This window comes from Rhinatrema bivittatum, chromosome 3 (genome assembly GCF_901001135.1).
Source record: "Rhinatrema bivittatum chromosome 3, aRhiBiv1.1, whole genome shotgun sequence".
In the NCBI taxonomy this organism is placed as follows: domain Eukaryota; kingdom Metazoa; phylum Chordata; class Amphibia; order Gymnophiona; family Rhinatrematidae; genus Rhinatrema; species Rhinatrema bivittatum.
Window position 1 is genome coordinate 277,728,614 of NC_042617.1, and position 19,286 is coordinate 277,747,899.

The 19,286-nt window shown below is 45.1% G+C and overlaps 1 protein-coding gene across 2 annotated transcripts in view; it reads right to left on the reverse strand.

Moving 5' to 3' along the window:
* Nucleotides 1-1,367: 1,367 nt before the first annotated feature.
* The window catches only part of LOC115087495 (sulfite oxidase-like), a 36,033-nt gene continuing 18,114 nt past the window's right edge, over nt 1,368-19,286 (reverse strand). For both annotated transcript variants that reach the window (XM_029594761.1, XM_029594762.1), the window contains exons 3-4: nt 16,979-17,162; nt 1,368-3,712 (exon numbers count right to left, since the gene is read on the reverse strand). In XM_029594761.1, coding sequence (XP_029450621.1) covers nt 2,219-3,712; nt 16,979-17,162 — 1,678 coding nt within the window. In that variant the 3' untranslated portion in view covers nt 1,368-2,218. The remainder of the gene's footprint in view (nt 3,713-16,978; nt 17,163-19,286) is intronic.

The window sequence follows — 19,286 nt, forward strand, 5'->3', positions numbered from 1 at the left end:
TATTTAAATTAGGTCTGGCAGTAAAAAGAGGGGCTAGGGACAGTAGCATGTCCCTAGCGCCTCTTTTTGGACAGGAGCGGCGGCTGTCAGCAGGTTTGACAGCTGATGCTCAATTTTGCTGGTGTCGGTTCTCGAGCCCGCTGACAGCCACGGGCTCGGAAACCGGACGCCAGCAAAATTGAGCATCTGTTTTTCGGCCCAACAGCTGCAGGCCAAATTAAATTTTTTTTACTCTTCGGGACCTCCAACTTAATATCGGTATGATATTAAGGCGGAGGGTGCACAGAAAAGCAGTTTTTACTGCTTTTCTGTGCACTTTCCCAGTGCCAGAAGAAATTAGTGCCGACCTTTGGGTCGGCGCTAATTTCTGAAAATAAAATGTGCGGCTTGGCTGCACATTTTTCTTTCTGAATCACGCGCGCATACCTAATAGGGCCATCAACATGCATTTGCATGTTGAGGGCGCTATTAGGTGCCGCGGGTTGGACACACATTTTCCTCTCCTTACGGAATAAGGGGTAAGGGAAAACACGCGTCCAAGAGCAGGCTAACCGTGCACTCCGTACTATTATCGGCCAGTTAGGGAGGTATAAATAACATGCACGCAGGCTCTAGTTTGTGCAGTTGTGCTCTAACTATGACAGCCCCTGTGTATAGTCATGGAAAGGTATACAGTCCTGTTATAGTTAAGAGGAGAGTTTCTATCGTTTTTTCAGTGCTGGATCCGTGCCTTGTAAGGGACTTCTTTTTTTTCCTTAACTTACAAACTCAACTTAAAGAACGTATTAAACCCATCCCAAGCAGACAGGAGTGTCCTAACTCCCTTCCTCTATAACAAATTTGTACAAGGCTGGGGGATATGTTCACACTGAGAAAAGGACAGGATCTAAGAGACATAGAGTGTAGAAGGGTTGTACTCAGCACTGAAGACACATACAGCACCTGCAGTATTGGTCTACTCATCACTGAAGGCCTTAGTTAGGCTAAACTGTACAGGACAGCATACCCCAATGCTTCTCTGTATTCATATTTAACTTAAGGCACAGGAAGTGTTCCAAGTAGGCTTTGACGAACTTGAATAAGGTAGTATGGTCACCATCTCATTCCTCTTAACAATACTCCCCCCCCCCCCCCCATGCTAGTAAAACCTTTACACTTGATTAGCTCTGGGTAGCTGTGCCTGACTTTAACAGGTGCACGCCCTGTGCACTGCTCTGATAAACGGAGGCAAAATGGTGTTAGATTTCAGCCCAGGAAAAAGGTCTTAGCTGCAGGGCTGTAGTTGCCCTCCACTGCTTACCTGAGGAGACTTTATCCTCTCTGCCCCCAAGCACTAAAGAAACATTTAATTCAATCAAAACACAAGATCTGCTGCAAGACTAGAGAGCCTTTACGATGGTAGGGGTGAGGCCCCAAGAACAAAAAAGGGAGCAAGGTGGAGGCCAGAGAGAGCTAAAACTGCACAACAGTGCAAACCTGCACAAAAGGTGCCGCAATGACAACTTATAAAGAACCAGCTCTGTGCTCTTGACCTTTCGGCACCTGAACATCAGTACAGCTGGAAGACAAGGTTCCAACTGTTAGGCAGAGCACCCTGTCTGGGCTCTGGCCCCCTCCCAATAGAATATTATTAAAGCCAGCACTGCAAATATTAACAATAAAAAAAAAAGTAGCACATAATTCAGTTTTCTGCAAAAGCTGCGCTTAGCTGTAATTATTCCCCAAATGAAGCAAGGTTATAGGATGAAGGTAGTGGGAGTCAATGACAGCTTTACTGGGCAGGTGAGAGGCTCAAAGCCACCTTCTATCAAATATAAAGTACCTTGTCAGCAGAATCTCTTTTGCTGGCAGACAGTACAAGTCCCATCACAGATTCCCAGGGCCCTGCTGCTGGAAATTGGTGTTAGGAGACCATTCTAACGAACAGAACCCCCCCTTCTGCCTCTGGCAACAATGCTCGGTGCATAGAATCCAGGACTGTGCATTAACCTGGACAGTACATACAGCGCCAATGCAAAATCAAGGCTGTGCTACTTCTCTGCCACCTTTTTACCAGCTTTCAATATGAGAGATGGTTGTTGCATCTTGTTCAAGCTGGCAACAGGGCAAAAGACCCACCCTCAGAAGCCACACTCCTCCCCCTCAAACAAACACAATTAGGTGAGTGCAGCCATCCAGGGAGAAGTTTTGAGGTTTTCGTGCGCTCTGGTTTTTTGCCTCAGTCTCTCCTCACCCGAACACAAACACGATGCCACGCATTGCTCAGCACACCACGCAGGTTCCAGATGGGTGCCACGGTATTAGGCTGGACATTGTAGCTGCTGTCCACAGCCTTGCAAATGATCTCCAGCTCAGTCCTCCCTGTGGGCGGCGGGGCTGTCAGCGTCCACAGCTTCCAGGCCCAGGCCCGACCTGGAGCCTGCTTCTCTCCTGCCAACTGAGCTACATGCCATGTGTTGCCACCATCCAGAGAGACGTCCACACGCACCACCTCCCTGCCACCACCACTCCAGGCATAGCCCCTTACTGTGATCTTGCCATCCTCCTCTGCTATCACAGCATTCGGCTGGGGATAAGTAATGGCAGATTGCACAGGAAGCTCTTGGATGGCAGGTGAAGATGTGAAGTCCACACTGTCCCAGTCCACAGAGGGCGAGAAGCCCTTGTAGTCATTCTGCTGCCAGTGGCTCTGGCTCTCTTCCTTGCTGACCAGTACGCGACCAAGCCACTTCACATTCCTTGCCCCCACCACACCGGGTACAATCACACGGACTGGAAAGCCATGGTCCACAGGCAGCGCCTCTCCATTCATCTCGTACGCAAGCAGCACCTCATGCTCAGAGCTCATGGCCACATGGTAAGGGATGGAGGCTCCATAGCCTGTCCCCGCCAAGTCCCGGTCCAGCCCTTCAAACTGCACATGTAAGGCGCCCGCTTCCCCTTCACTGTAGCCAGCGGCCAGCAGGACATCACGCAGTCGTGCCCCGGCCCACTTGGCATTGCCAAGGGCTGCAATGCCCCAGTCCAGGCCCTTGACGGGTTTCACGGCATTCATCTCAGAGCGGCGGTTGCCTGCACACTGCAGCGTCGCCGTCACCTCATGCCGTGGGAAGCGCGTTTTTAGGTCCTGCAGGGATAGGAACAACGAGGGGCGCCCTGGCCGACCCCCCACCTCTAGCTGGTAGGAAGCAGGGTCGAGACGGGGCACTGGAAGGTGGTTGCGCTTGAAGAAAAAATCGTTGGGGGTGAGGAAGGCCTCTGTCAGCATCTCGGCTGGAGGCTCTGCATTGAAGGGCTTGAGGCTGTTCACCTTCAGAGCAGGGTGCCGTGGGGGATCCTGGGCATACGGATCCGAGTGATCTGCGGGCGCCACATCCTCCTCCTCAGGGCTCAGCTCCCCGATTTTGTAGGCACTCAAGATGTCTAGGACATGCTTCTGGTTGTGGACAGCATACATGGCCCAGAACGGCTCCAGTGAGCCCCCCGCAGCCAGCAGGATGCGGTTCCCTCCAGGATGCATGTCTACAAATTCCGTAATATCAAACACTTCCTTCCCTAGAGTGACCCAAATGCCATCCATCGAAGTCACGTGGCGCCGTACCTCCTCCCGTGTGTAGATGGGGTAGGAGGAGGAAGTGGATGCTTTCAAGTCACTCGGTGGCACGGGAACTGTGCGAGATCCAGACGTCGCGTCCTGACTCTCTTGTGCGAGCTGCAATGGGGAAAAAAAAAAAAGAAATCAGCAAAGCCTAGAGTTTTTTGGGTTTTTTTTAATGGGGGAGGGGGAAGCAGAGATAGATAGGTGTAGGATTCACAAACCCTGGGCAAAGAAAACCAATAGGTACCACTGCTCTCCAGCGAGGGTGAGAGGAGCATGAGCCATGCCCCTTCACTGATCATATTAGAGCTCCACCTAAGGGGGTCATTTTCTATCTGTATCACACACGAAAAGGGACTTTTCGCGTGCAATAGCTTGATAGGGGCGGAGTCGGGGCATATGCGGCGGTAACTTCACTGGTGGCAATAAGATAAGACCCGTTATCGGCACCAGTAGCGTGCCCATAGCGCCACCTTTCATGGTGGCGCTATTGGGTGCAAAAGCTGGCAGCGATAACACCTTGGTGGTGCGATTGCTGCCAGCTTTCGCAGGCCTGCCCCCCCCCCGTTACCACGGGATTCAATGAGCTCTGCGCCATAAGAAAATCCAGGCCTAAACCTCCACCGTTTTTAGGCTGCTTTTAAAAGCTTAAATCCTGCCCCTCTCTGATCAGATTCTTGCTGAATTTAAAGAATGGTTTATTGTAATAAATGTATTCACTAAAGCCTCTTTTCTGTCTTGTCTGTGTGTTTTGACTAGACTATGCTCCAAAGAGCAGGGACTTGTCTGTATCCATACAGTCCTGTGTATGTCTAATAGTGCTTTATAAATAAATAGAAGGAACAGCAACAAATAGCAAGACAAGAGATCTCTGTTCAGATCTTCCTAACACTTTAAAATATGACCTCCCACATTTGCTGAAAATATAAAAGGATTACTAGACTATACATGCCACAGTGAAGAGGCAGGGTTGATGCAGTGTAGGTCAGGCATCCTCATCTGGAGTTGGCAGGGCAGAGGCCTCGGTCTCTGAGCCAGGACAAGGGGCAGCTGGTAAGAACTACACTGCCCTCTACTGATCACTCTGTGGAACCACATTGGTAACAGCCAGGGCTAAGCAGTACCCTCAGCCATAGAGCAGAAAACCTTCAGGGTGAACCTCAGACACTGGTGTACCAAGGGAAGGGCCAACGTCCTTGGGCACCAGGCTGTATGGGGCACACAGGGCCTTTATTTGCCAGCCGCATTTGTAACCCATGGCCGACAGGGGATGTTATCCCACTCTGTGGTCAAACTGAAGGAGGTCCATAGCTGCTGGAGAATCGCATAAGGCTCACCAGCATAAGTGGAGGAGGAATGTACGTGTGTCTGAGTCAGTGGGAGCCTGCGGGTGTCTGTGTGCACGGGCCTGAGAGAGAGAAAGCCCTTGCACACCTAGAGAGAACCAGCACCTGTGTGTGCCTGAGTGAGAGGGAACCAGCATGTGTGTGTGCCTGTGAGCATGCTTGAGTTTTGAAAGAGAGTGTTTGTATATATCTGTGTGAGCATAGAGGATGAACGTGTATGTACACGAGAGGAGGAAGTTTGTGCTCCTCCCTTCCCACTAATCCATATCAATCTCAAGCTGACAGGAAGTCCAACGTTCCCAGCTATGGAGACTTTTTTTTTAAATTTCCCAAATACCAATAAAATAGTTAAAAACATCATACCGGTCAAATAAACACCCCATTAACGAAAATCAATAAGAAAAAAAAAAAAATCAAAAAAGTTTTTAATTATTGGATGTGCTGTTGATCATCTATTTTGAAATATTTTTATTAGTATGGTTTTACTATTATGATTTATACTTTTATATTTCCTGATTTGGTTTGTGTTGAAGAATGGTGATGTTTGTCTGTAGTGCACCAGTTTTTTTACTGTATTTTTCCATTTATACTTTATAGTCATTTTATTTTGTGAGGGTCTGTATGTTCTGCATGTGTGTTTGAGATTAAGTATTTGCTAACATGTCATTTTAATGTAGGGATCTATAGCAGCTTGGCTTGTTCTGTTCTCCTAATAGGTGGTGTATTGATATTTTAGAGCCTGGCATAATGTTTGCAATTAGCACTGTTTTGGAATAGGAGGTTTATTATATTGTAATTGAAATTTAATTTGCTCATGGCTTTCTGATAACCAAGCCCACATTTAACATACGTTAATAGTTCTTAATACCATATGTGTTCCAAATGTAGTTTAGCTTTTTTTGCAGGGTTTTCTGGTTGACATTACAGCAGTGCATATAAATATAATATACACAGTGTTGTGATAAGTTTACTTCAAGAGACTGTACTTTAAGTTTTTTCATGTAAAATCTTTTCTGATAAAATGCATATAGTTTTAAAGTGGGTGTACAGAGGGCCATAATGAGGAGAAAGGCCAGGTACAAAGCTGTAAGATTCACTTAGGGTGCCTAATACCCTTGCACAGGTCCTGATTAGAAAAAGAAAACAAAATTAAACATTAAAAAACAAACATAACAAAACAAAAAAAAACAATGAGGAGGGGCCAGCACAGTAAACACACATGGCACCAAAAAAAAAACAGCAAGGGGTGCTTGCGTGTTCCCTACTCACCCGATCCATAAGCGCAGGGTGACTGAAAATAAAAAGGTCCCTGATACGGACAGGGGGAAACTTTTTTTTATGCGTATTGATTTTTTGGGAAATGTTTAAAGTTGCATTTTTTTTTTATCCTTGCTCTTATTAGATGCTCTATTTGTTACCTGCTTTGAAATAGTTTTTATTAATATGGATTACTATTAAAATTGATTTATATTTATAGGTTTGTTTTATGAGGAATGATGATGTTAATTAAAAACTTTACAAACTGATGTTACTGAAAGGTCTCAGGTATATACAAAAAAAATACTATGAACATGGTAATAAGGCAGATGCTTTGCTTGCTAGGGTGGATAAAGAATGAATTAGAGAGATTCTATAATATATGGGATACAGGATTCAGATGGGGTGATGAACTATTTCTCTGCAGATATTAATAAATTGTTTGCGGAGAGCACGAGGACAACATGAGCCTCGTTAGCTCCGGGGTCCCACTCTCTGTATTGTGGGGCATCTGCTTCTTTTGCTTCCCAATGCAATGACAAAACATCTCGGCAAAGGACCACTTACCAGGCATATTGCAGGCTGGAGCTTTTTTTTTTTTAGTTTCAAGCTCTGATGGTGGCAAAAATGCTTAGGAAAAATAAGCCAGCACCTGGGGTAAACAAGATGGAGGGCGGTCCAAGTGATCCACCGTCTCTCGTGTCGGGGGGAGTGACACGAGTGAGACCACCCGCCTTTGTTAAATGCTATGGATGCAAAATTGGATAAAATACATGCACATTTTGATGATTTACAAGTGTTATTGGCCAATAACTCCCACTGTCTAGCAGATGTGAAGCTGCAGGCCTTAGAGCAGGAGGTGGAGGCCCTAAAGTCAGAGGCAGCAAAATCTGATTTAAAGATGGAGGACCTTGAGAATCGTTCAAGCAGGAATAACTTGCGTTTTATCGGTCTTCCCGAAAACAGTGGGTGATCGCAATCTGAGAGGAGCGCTGGAAATGTGGTTACAAACGGAAGTTAATTTTGCCTCGATCCCTGTGAAACTTGTGATAGCGCAGGCACACCGCATGGGGTTGTGTGATAGGGCCCAGGGAAGGCCCTGACTTGTCATTGCATGCTTCTTAAAATTTTAAGCATAAGGAGGGAGGAAGTGCTAAGGCAATATCATCAGAAGAGGGAACTGGCTTTTGATGGTCACCCCATGCTCATTTTTTGCAGATTACTCAGCAGTGGTTTTGGCTAAGAGAAAAGCTTTTTATTTCTATTTGTTCTCAATTAGTGCAGAACCAAGCGTGCTTTGTGCTGCAGTTTCCTGCGCCCCTGCGAGTTACCTATATCGTTAACCACCTCTTTGAATCAGCGCAGGAGGCAGCAGATTTCTTTCGCTCATGCCTGAATTTACCAGTGTCTTCAGATGGAAGACGAGAGGCTTCTGCCTGGCTCATGCGTGGCTAACACTGTAGCCACCTACAGTGGACGGATCTTGAATTGTTTTGATGCTTTTATCTGCTACTGACTCAGGCTCTGTTTTGTCACTGATGTATTCTCTGAAAAAAAATGTTCCTGTTTCTTTTCAAAGGTGTAGGTATTTCATATTTCTCATCAGGGTTATACAATCTTAAGCTAGTTTATTCCTTTTCTGTACCTAATCTTAATGTTCACATAGAGGAGTGGGGCCCCAGCACATTTGTATCACGTTGGCTCCAGCTCAATTTTGAGCACTTTGTGGGTGTTATGATTACTACCTTATGGTACTATTTAGGGTGTTTGTATGGGGGATAAAAGGGTTCAGGGTTCTGTAACAGGTAGCTCTGTTCATGCTTTGTGTCATGCCGGCTCAGGCTCTGAAGGGGGGGGGAAGGGTGTCAAGCTTGTTCATTAGGAAGTTAGAGCCTAGGCTGGGGGGCTTTGACTGGGTCATGTACTTTTCCACAGACAGACCATGTCTCTTTCAAGCTGGATGACTTAGCAGCTTACGTTAATGGAACGTGGTTGTGTAGTGAAGATACAAAAATACTGCAAGCACTGAAGAGATGGAAGGCGCACATTGTAATGCTTCAGGAAACGCGCTGAGATGCTGTAGATCATGGGAAAGGCAGTGGGTGGAGAAAGTCTACTCCACTCAATCCCAGCCCAAGAAAGCAGGGGTGGCAATTTTGATAACTAAAACCATTTCTTTCAAAGATACTAACATCTTTCAAGACAAAGAGGGGTGTTACCTCATTGTGGAGGGTCTTCTGCACGGGACACCTTAGTGTTATGAGGTATATATGCCCCAAATAATTATCAGCATTCATTTTTCACAAATATAGCAAAATTATTATTACCCTAGGGACCTGTGCCTGTCCTTTTGGGGGGGGGGGGGAAGACTTTAATTACGTTGCTAGTAACTACTTAAAGTGTTCCGCCACTAGGGCACACCCGGGTCCACAGTGGGTAAGGGGGTAAACTACCTTTGCTCTAATCTGTATTTACTAGCAGGTCGATACAGTAACATTGAGTTAAAGATTCCCCGTCTGTAACGTGCTGGGAGCGCACAATACAGAGGAGTAAGGCCATTCAGCGATACAGTCTCCAGTTTCACGCGTCCTTAGCGCTTCCTAAACCCTTTCCTAAACCCTTTCTGCACCCGGCATGTAAATGAACGAAAAAGCTGTATAATGAAGGAATTAGCTATTCCCTGCGATACTGTAACGGGCGCTAATATTATCTCCTCCGTAACCCGCTGTTCTGCCGCGGCCTTAACCTGCTAGTTTACCGCCTCCCCCTAGTAGGAGTTAGTGTAGTGTAGTGTAGTGTAAAAACATTGCTTACCCGCCCTGGTCCGTCCGGTCCCCTCCTCCCGAAGCAAAAAAAAAAACAAACGAAAAAGTAGCAAGGCTCGGGCCTGCTACGGTAAGTGTAAAAGTGTAAAAAACAAAAAAACCTGGGTGCGCTGGTACCTGTCATTTCAAATGACATTTGAAATGACAGGCACCAGGAAGTGTAAAAAAGTGTAAAAAACAAAAAACCTGTGTGTTATATAAAAAAAAAAAAAATGTTAAATACCTGTCGGAAGGGCCGTGGGTCCAGGCGGCCGGGGGCGGCGGGCAGCCATCAGCGGCATCCGGTAGTCCCTTCTCCCGATTTCGCACGGGCGGGTCAGCAGCGGGGGGGGGGGGGCGGCAGCAGGATCCGGGAGCGGCAGGTAGGCAGCAGCGGGGTCCGGGGGGCAGCGGCAGCAGGATCCAGCGTGTTCGATCGGGCAGGCAGGTAGGTGGCAAAATAAAGATGGCCGCCTGCACGGGAAAAGCTTGCAATTGGCCGCTGAAGACGTGACGTCACACGTGCGCCAAACGTCGTGACGTCACGTCTTCAGCGGCCAATTGCACGCTTTTCCCGTGCAGGCGGCCATCTTTATTTTGCCACCTACCTGCCTGCCCGATCGAACACGCTGGATCCTGCTGCCGCTGCCCCCCGGACCCCGCTGCTGCCTACCTGCCGCTCCCGGATCCTGCTGCCGCCCCGCCCGTGCGAAATCGGGAGAAGGACTACCGGATGCCGCTGATGGCTGCCTGCCGACCCGCCCGTGCGAAATCGGGAGAAGGGACTTCCGGATGCCGCTGATGGTGCCCGCCCCCCCCCCCCCCTCGCTGCCGACCCGCCCTTGCGAAATCGGGAGAAGGGACTTCCGGATGCCGCTGATGGCTGCCCGCCCTTGCGAAATCGGGAGAAGGGACTTCCGGATGCCACTGATGGCTGCCCGCCCCCCCCCCCCCCTCGCTGCCGACCCGCCCGTGCGAAATCGGGAGAAGGGACTACCGGATGCCGCTGATGGCTGCCCGCCGCCACCGGCCGCCTGGAACCACGGCCCTCCGACAGGTATTTAACATTTTTTTATATAACACACAGGTTTTTTGTTTTTTACACTTTTTACACTTCCTGGTGCCTGTCATTTCAAATGTCATTTGAAATGACAGGTACCAGCGCACCCAGGTTACTGTATAGGCGCTGTTACAGCGCCTATACAGTAAAATGGGTTGCGCGGGCATAACCCTTCCCTAACGCTTCACAGCCGCGGCATGCATTTGCATGCGATTAGAGGAGAGTATCGGGGAGTTAGTGAAGAGAACTGTGGGTGCGGGGAGGAAGGGTGCGCCTGACACTGCCGCACTGTTTTTACCGCGGCCTTACTGTATCGAGCCGTAGATGTGTGGCGCACGATCCACCCTTTAGAGAAGAGTATACGCATATTTCTCGCGTTCACAACACACGATCTCACATAGATTATATGCTTTTGATCCATGAAAGTTTTTTCCACAGCTTGTAGATTCAGAAATTGGTCAACTCATCTCTGACTATGCGCCTGTAGGGTGGACCTGGGGGGTAGGGGGGCATTTGCCCAAAGCCTGGCTCTTTGACGTGGAGATTCCCCTGTTATTTTTATAAGGATGTGGCTTTTAGGGAATTTATTTTTTTTTTTTTTAGTGAACAGCTGGGAATTCTTTTTGGCCATTAAGGGGGGACACCAGGAAATACCAATACTTTTTTGGAATACCAATAAGGAAGTGCTATGGGGAGATAGCCAGGGCAGCACAAATCTTAACCCTACAAAAACTATTATAGCGAGACAAACAGAGCTATGATCAAGTTCCAACTAACACCCACAGGGAACGCTTTCTGGCTACACAATCTGCCTTGAATATAGTGTTACATCAGAAAGCTAAGGAAGGTATTATGTATTATAAATGTACATTTTATCAACATGGCAACAAGGTAGGCAGATCTTTGGCTAATTTAACAAAAGACTGGACCCAGGCCAGGCATGTCGTTCAGTTGCGGAATGAGTCAGGGGAGGTGGTTAACTCAGGGAAGGATATCAGTGCAATTTTTAAAGCTTATTACCAAGCCTTGGCCTCCCTCAGAAATGTATCAGCTGCTACAGCTTACTTGCAGTCTACCCCATTGCCACAAGTGACTCTGGAACAATTACAGTCCTTGAATCAACCCATACACCTACAGGAGATACTACAGGGTATTAAAGCAGCGAAATTATGGAAAGCCCCTGGCCTAGATGGATTCTCAACGGAGTTTTATAAACTCCTCTCTTTGCAGTTATTGCTTCCTTTGGGTAAGCTTTTTAAGGTGTAATTGACCTAGGACACTTCCCACTGGCTCCAAATCATGCCACCATTTATAGTTTTACCAGGGAGGGGAAGGATTTGGTCTTACCAGCATCATATCGCCGATTTCCTTGTTGGACTTTGACATTATGCTTTTGGTGAAAATATTGGCCACTCGTTTAGCTACTCTATTACTTACTATTATTGGGGATGAGCATGTTGGGTTTGTGAAAGGTTATTATCCCATTAAGAACATGAGTAGGATAATTGCTGCTTTAGAAAGTAGTAAACTAGGTAGATTCGCATCGTTGGTGTTGAGCCTGGATGCAGTAAAGGCATTTGATCGTCTTGAGTGGGGCTTTATGTTTCAATCACTGTCCTTTTTTGGAATCCATGGCTATTTTGTGCAAGCCTGTATCTCAGTAAATGGATGGACCTCTGATCCTGTTTACTTAACTAGAGGTGTGAGACAGGGATGCCCATTCTCCCTTGCTATTTAGCCTTGCCTTAGAACCCCTACAAGTGCACATCCAGAACAATGCTCAGACTAAAGGGATTCCTTTAGATTGGGCAAGTAAAAATGGATTTAAGATGGCAGTTTTCGCTGATGGCATTTTGTTACATATAGCAGACTCTCAAGCATCATTATCTGTTTTATTGGATGTAATGGCACAATATGACAAAGTAGCAGGGGTTGAAATTAAGCTTAGAAAAATGTGAAGCACTTCCCACCTGACAGCATGTACGGGAGACGGTTTTCCAGTGCAATGGAGGACATTTTTATTTGGGCATCACTTTACCTGTTGAGCCTAATCAGTTGTATAGAATCAATTGCCAGAGGTTTTTAGTTTCCATAAAAACGCTCTTTCAACATTGGCAGGATTTTCCATTGTCTTTGTCAGGCCACGTAAACCTCTTTCAGATGATTGTGCTCCCTAAATGGCTTTACATGTTTCAGATGATACCTTGTTTTCTAACCACCCATGACTATAACAGCTTTGCAAAGCTATTATAGTATGCCTACCCTTGGAAAATAGTGAAGCCACACTTAGCATTATATAAATTTACCCAGAGATGAGATAAAGGGGGCCTGGGCCTAGCAGATCTCAGACTTTATAATGTGGCCTGAACTCTATGACATGCGGCTGACTGGCTATTGGGAACACAATTTTATACTCCTACCCACATGGAGCAGGAGAAGTTCTCCCTATTTAAGCTGGGTTTTCTATTGCATTCTCCCACTACTCTTACCGATACCATGCTGAAACAGTTTTCTGCTGACTCTACTGGTTCACGCATGGAGATTTCTCTGCTCTGTGCTCCAGTTAAACAGTTCAGTAAATGCAGTGTAGCCATTAGTAAGTAATGGAGATTTCCTATCTGGTCTTACCAGACCCTCTTTGAGTTCTATGGATTTCTCAATTTTTATTTTTATTTTTTTTTTACAGAGGAAGGAACTGTCAAAACTTTCCAGCAATGCTTGAAGAATTTACTTTAGACAGAAAACACTTTTATGTCTACTTTCAGGTTAGGCATTATATTCATTCTCTCAGGGGTGGAGATTGGGGCCATGTCAGAAAATATCTATCACATTTCTTTGACGTGGATCCTCCAGTTAAGCACTGGATCCTCCAGTTAAGCACAAAGTATCCTTTACTTATCGTTTTTTGATGGACAGGAGGCTTGTTATGGACTGTAGCCAATTTATACAGAGCTGGAGCATTGAGCTCTGTTTGGACTTGAATTCAGAGCAATATCTGGATTGTTTTAAATGAATCTGCACCCTCTCCAGCAATATAGATTTGAGGAGAAACAATGTAAGTTCTTAATGCATTACTATATTCCTAGGCAATTAGTATGCAAAATAAGATTATCTGCCTCTGAACTGTGTCTTAAATGTAAACCGGCACCCGGAACTTTAGGCCCTCAGTTTTGGGTTTGATCTGATATTAGTTCATTTTGGAAACGGGTGATCCGTTATATTCAAGAGGATTACATATCAAACGGCATGTGTTACTTTTTGATAACTTAAGCGGGGTGGCACAGGGGGCAAAGATTTTCCAGAATTTGGATCCGCAAAGTGCTAACATTAGCAAAGAAAACGATCCTGTGGAATTGGCTCGGTGAACTCCTCGATGTGTACTCATCATGGGTCTTTGCAAAAAGTATGTGAAAAAGTGGGACATATATAAGCGGAGGAAAGCTTTTTGATGGTCTGGAACTTTATAACACAATCATTACCACACAGAGCCCAGAGTTTAATTTTAAATTACTTTTAAAATTTGCAATTTATTGCTGATGAGATGGATCATCTGAGGAGCTGGAGAATTGGCAGCCAAGACTGTGCTACCCGGGGGAGGGAAGAGCTGAGGTTCTTGTTGGGTACGTAGTTAGTTGTTTGTAATGTGAATACATAACACGAGCCTATGGCCAGAACAAACCATAGAGCTCAATCTTAGTTGTTTTCTTGCTGTAGTGTAACTGTTTGAAAATGAATAAAGACAAAATTTTCATAATAAATTGTTTGCCAGGCATTTTGAAACTTTATATTCTGCTCAGTCTGACCCTATGCCTGAGGAGATTAACCAGTTTGTTGATCCACTAGGACTTCCTAAAGTACCTGAAGGAGATTTGGGATGTTTAACAGCTCCTATTACTCCAGGAGAGATTATTAGTGCAATTCAGAAATCGGTTTTAGACAAAAGCCCTGGCCCAGATGGGTATCCCTTAGACACTGTAAAATTATAATCTATGTTAACAACCATTTGAACGAACCTTTTTGAAAATTGTTAAAACATCAAAACTTTGTAAACCGTTGCGATGGCGAAACCAGACAGTATATAAGACTCAACAAATAAACAAACATTTTTATAGGGCTGGTGCCGACCTGTGGCTCCTATGTTATGTGAAGTCTTTAACGGTCTACATGAACCTAATGCCTATAAGGGATGTCTGATGGAGACATTGATAGATCCTTAGATGACTTATGAATTAGCACTAACACACTGCCTCCTATACACCTATTTCATTAATAAATGCAGATGTTAAATATTGGCTAAGAGCCTTCAGTTATGTATGGAGGAGCCAGTTCCTGTTCAGGTCTCCTCTGATCTGAGTGTTTTTGTGAAAGGTTGGTCATAATATTAGGAGGTTATTTAACATCCTAGCTCTAGCCCCTAAATAGGACATCTATAGCCATTGTATCAATGGATGCAGATAAAGCCTTTGATCGTATTTTTGGTTGTATCTTCTCACTGTTGGTGAAATAGGGATTCCCACACTCGTTTATTGCTTAAAGCATTATATTCTCATCTGACAGCTCAAGTCCTTTCTAATGGGTGGCATTGATCCCATTTTCAACAGGCAGGGGCACTAGACGGGTGCCCACTTTTTGACCTGGCAATTGACCTGGCAATGAGCCATTGACACAGGCAATTAGGAGTTCTCCTTTGGTGTCAGGCTTCACCTTTCAAGGGTTGTTCATAAGGTCTCATGTATGTTGATACGCTATTTATTACAGCTCTACATCAATCCTTTCCTGCTTTAATGAATATCTTGCAGATGGACAGTGGCATATCAGGATATGTAATTAATTATTCCAATTCCAAAAGTATTACTAGCAGGTCCTCAGGTTAGATTGCCACCAGCCTTGAACAGATTTAAAATAGCTGAAACAGGGTTTAAGTATATGGGTCCCTAAGGATTTATCCCAACTTTATATTTTAAACTATACCCTTATTATAGGTAAGATTAAAGCTTGATTTATCAAAGCAGCAAAAGCTACACATTTTTTGGATGGGAAGGATGCAGTTGGTTAAAATGGCAATTGTGCCTAGATTATGTGGAACATGAGAGAAGGGATAAAGTAATGTCCCTTTTTCTGCTTTTACAGGATTGAAGAGCAGCATTCTTACTTTTCTGTGGGATGGGAGGCCATCTAGGTTAAAATACTGGGAATTAAAACAAAGAAACTATGGCAGAGTGGCTGGTATATTTATGGGTGTTGGGTACTGACCCCTTATAACATTGTATATCCTTGGAGGAGGGTTGTACCAAGTGATCTAGCTTAGCAGCAAAATTGCAGTTGCCCTCTTCCTCTGCATTAAGCCAAACCATTTGTCACTGTACCCCAGTTATGGCAAGATGTTAATAAGCATGCAGGCATTTTGTGTATGGCCTTTTCCTACATAACCTCATTGGTAAGGAATCCCTGCAGTTTGATAGTCACTTTTTCCTCCAGCTATGCAAGAGTGGTAGGGAAAAGGGATGAGATTTTTAAGTCAATTATTTGAGGAGATTCAAGTTAGGATCTTTGCAGACCTTTTGGCAGAATATGAAATCCCTCTTTATTCTAAATTTTTATATTTCTGGTTGCAGAAGGACATGGGGCAATTGCATGGTGTACCTGATACAGTGGAGGAAAGTAAGGGCTTGGAAGAGCTTTCTCCTGTTCAAAGTGTGGGGGGGGGGGGGATGTTTGACAGCTATACTATTGACAAAATTTAGCAATGATATAGACAGAGAGGATGTCATCAGGTTTAATGTCAGTCTGGAATGAAGTCGTCTTGCATGTGAAGCTCGAGATGGAACAGCACCAAATACGGAGGGCCTCCCACGTGATCTTCTGTACAGAGGAGAGAATGGCTTTTCAAGCTGGTCCATCAGACTTATCACACCCTCTCTTTTATGCTAAAATCATCCTAGTAGTGCTTTATGGTGGCATGATTGTGGAATAAGGGGCAAATGTTTACATATGTGGTAGAACGGCCCAAGGGTAGAGAGTTTCTAGGGCTACATTGAGTATATTAGGTCAAATTGATGGTTAATCACATCCCAAAGACTCTGGTACTGGCTGGTGGGTTACTGGGAGGGTAAGGGGTTGTATGAGGAGTTCAGGAAATTGACTAAGTCACTTACTTCATGCTGTTTGACTTATAGTACATATGTGGAAACAAGAACTGTCCTTGAATGGTAGGAGGCTAAAGTTATTAATATTGCAACTTTGGAAAAATTGACTTACTCTCTTAAGAGAGCAGAATGAAGTCTAGTCTCCATATTGGAAATGGCAGACATGGTCTGAGTGTTAATGAATGCTGATATATTGGACTAAGGTCCAGATATTGTATATGTTATAATGTACCTGCACAATCTTCCCACCCCTTGTTAAAGTTAAAAAAAAAAAAAAAAAAGAGGAATAGTGATGTTTCTGTTTTTTGCATTGCCTATGAGTGTGGCTCAGAGGTGGGAAAGGGAGAAAGACTGCTGGGGACTGGTAAAGGAGGAAGGTGAGACTGCTATTGCTTCTGTTTCTCCAAGGTGGGAAAGAATTTGATTTTCTCTGTCAGTTTTTGGAACTGTGAAATCTAAAAAAAATTTCTATGGTTTGGAGTACAGGAAAAATACAATTTTTATTACTTTGTAATAGTGTAATTTTCTACAAGGAGGGTGATGGGGGGGGGGGGGGGGGGGGAGGGCATGGGGAGAACACAAATGCATTAGGCTCCAGCAACGCTGGGTACATATCTGACCTCAAAATCCCATGGGTAAGTTCAATTAAGCTACTACTGACACCAAGGGATTTATTTAGATAAAAACCACTCTACTGAAGCTAGATAGGTAGGGCCTTGGCTTCGCCTATAGCTCCTTCCTCTGAGAGCACCTCCAAGAGTACACACCTTTCTCTCCCGATTTCCATACAGCAGGACAGCGCCCAGTCCCAGCAGGGCACCTGTTGTGGTAAATCTCCATTGGTGACTGGTGGTGGTGCTGCTGCTTCTTCCGGCATCTGTGCCATACAGGCGAAATGTGGCCCATGTCATACATAGTTGAGGGCTGCTCGCAGATGCACATGCTACAAGCCTGAAAAACAAGTACACCCCCCTAAACTTTAAGCCCGTGCAAGATTTAATTAATTCACAGATCCTACAAGGACTGTCTTAATAGTATAAAGCATCTTTGTTAGGTGGAGCAAAATACACCATGAACTTTTTTCACAGCTGGAGGCAGGTAGTCAGTCTAAATGTGGTGTTTAAGGGGGCAATCCTAAAAAATTTGAAGGTAGACTCTTGTATATAAATTAGAAATGGGTTAGTTCTTCTTCCCAACACCACACCCAAACTAAGCTATAGTAATGCAGTAGAACTTGAAACCCCAAAGGCTATATTAAAAAAAAAAAAAATCTTACTTCCTCAGGAGTATGTACTATGACAGAGCATAGAATTTGCACAGAACTTTCTTTTTCTGTGCAGAATTTTGAAGATGGGTGGTAGGCTGCAATCAAAGTGTCTCCTGCTCACAGCAAAGATCAATAGGCCCAGCCGTCAATAAGGACCTCCGTAAGAGGCAAGAAATCTGAGCTTATGAAGCTGTATATGTGAGTGAGATGGGATCCTGTACGTGCAAGTGAGGATGTGTATGTGTTAGCGGAAGCAGGCAGGTGTGAGAGAGGGACATTTGCAAGGGAGCCTGTGTAACTGGAACTGAGGGAGCCTGTGTGAGGAGGTGCATAAGGACAGAGGGATCATCTGTGAGTGGGAGAGTGAGAACATGCCCACAAAAGGGAGGAGCAGTAGGAGAGGAAGGAGGGCTGGGGTGGAAATAAGAGTGGAAGGAGTTGAAAATGAAGCTAGAGGGGGGGGGAGAGAGTGTGAAGAGCAGAGGCATTAGGGCCTAAGAAGGCAGAATGAAAGGTCAGGCCAGGGGAGTAGGCAAGAACATTCTTACAGGGTACTTCTATTCAAAATATTTAAAAAGTCTGCATCTTGAGTAATAACTTCTCTATTACATTTTAAAATGAATTACACAGACTGATATTATTTTAACCAATATAAAGTATGCAGAATTTAAAGTTTTTGTGGGCACAATCCCCCCCCCCCCCCCAATAAATATTACACCTACTTCATGCTATGGCACTAGCAACCACTGCCTCACAACCCCTAAATTCATGAGTTAAAGCTGAGCATTGTAAATCCCATGCACATCTTCCTTCTTTTCCAGGTATATGGGCTCTCATCTAACCATTACCTCCAAGGTTTAATGATGCAGGGCTTAGTCTTGATAAGATAACAAGGGGCAGAGCCTCATAATATAAAAGTCTTCCTACAGGGAGAAGCAGTAGCAGTAGCAGCTCAGGTTATCAGCAATTTAGGGAGGGGCTGAAAAGTTTAAGGCTCCTAAGATTAGATTCAATTCACTATCTTCATTGGCTTCAGAGGGTGGGAGTGTTCAATTGTACCAAGCTGGTGAAATAAGGAGCATCCATTAGGTTTCCCCTGCCCATCAGAGCCTGTAAGGAAAGTGGGCTAGAATGACATTACATATTAAGAAGCAGCACACCTGCCTGCCACTGCATCCTCTTCTCACTACTCCCCCTACCTATACTGCAGCTCGCTTGGAGCTAGATGGTGGAGATTTTACAACTGTGAAAGACAGGGACCTAATTTTAGGTACAAATTTACTAACTCCTTCACTGCTGAAAAAATCCCAATCAGCTTCTCTACTTCCAGAACATGTGTAGAAGCAGCAGCAGGGTGCAAGAGAGACCACCTCTAGCTAGAATAGCATAGGAAAGTACAAAAAAAAAAAAAAAAAAAAAGAGTGAGGACCTCCTTCAGCTCGAGAGAGCAGCCCCTCTCAGCTCTAGCTAGGCTGTGCTGGTTTAGTCTCTCCCCTCCCAGCAGAGAACACCACATCACAGCACGGGGAGGGAGGACAATGCAGTCACTTTATCATCACCTTTTGACAGACAGCAGTAGCCCAGAAAACAAAAAATGAGAGGATGTGTTTTACCTTCAGTAATTTTTTGTTGTTGTTGAGGTAGTAAGGCCTCTGGGGAAATGGCCAGGCTGATCTTGGAGAAGGGCAGTACAATGGGCCATGGACACAGTGAGCATCCTAACCAGGGAGGAGGAAGGGTAAAAGGTGGCTGCTGCTGCATGCTGGGTAAGGGGTGGCTGCCACTGCAGAACTTTACAGGATGCTGCT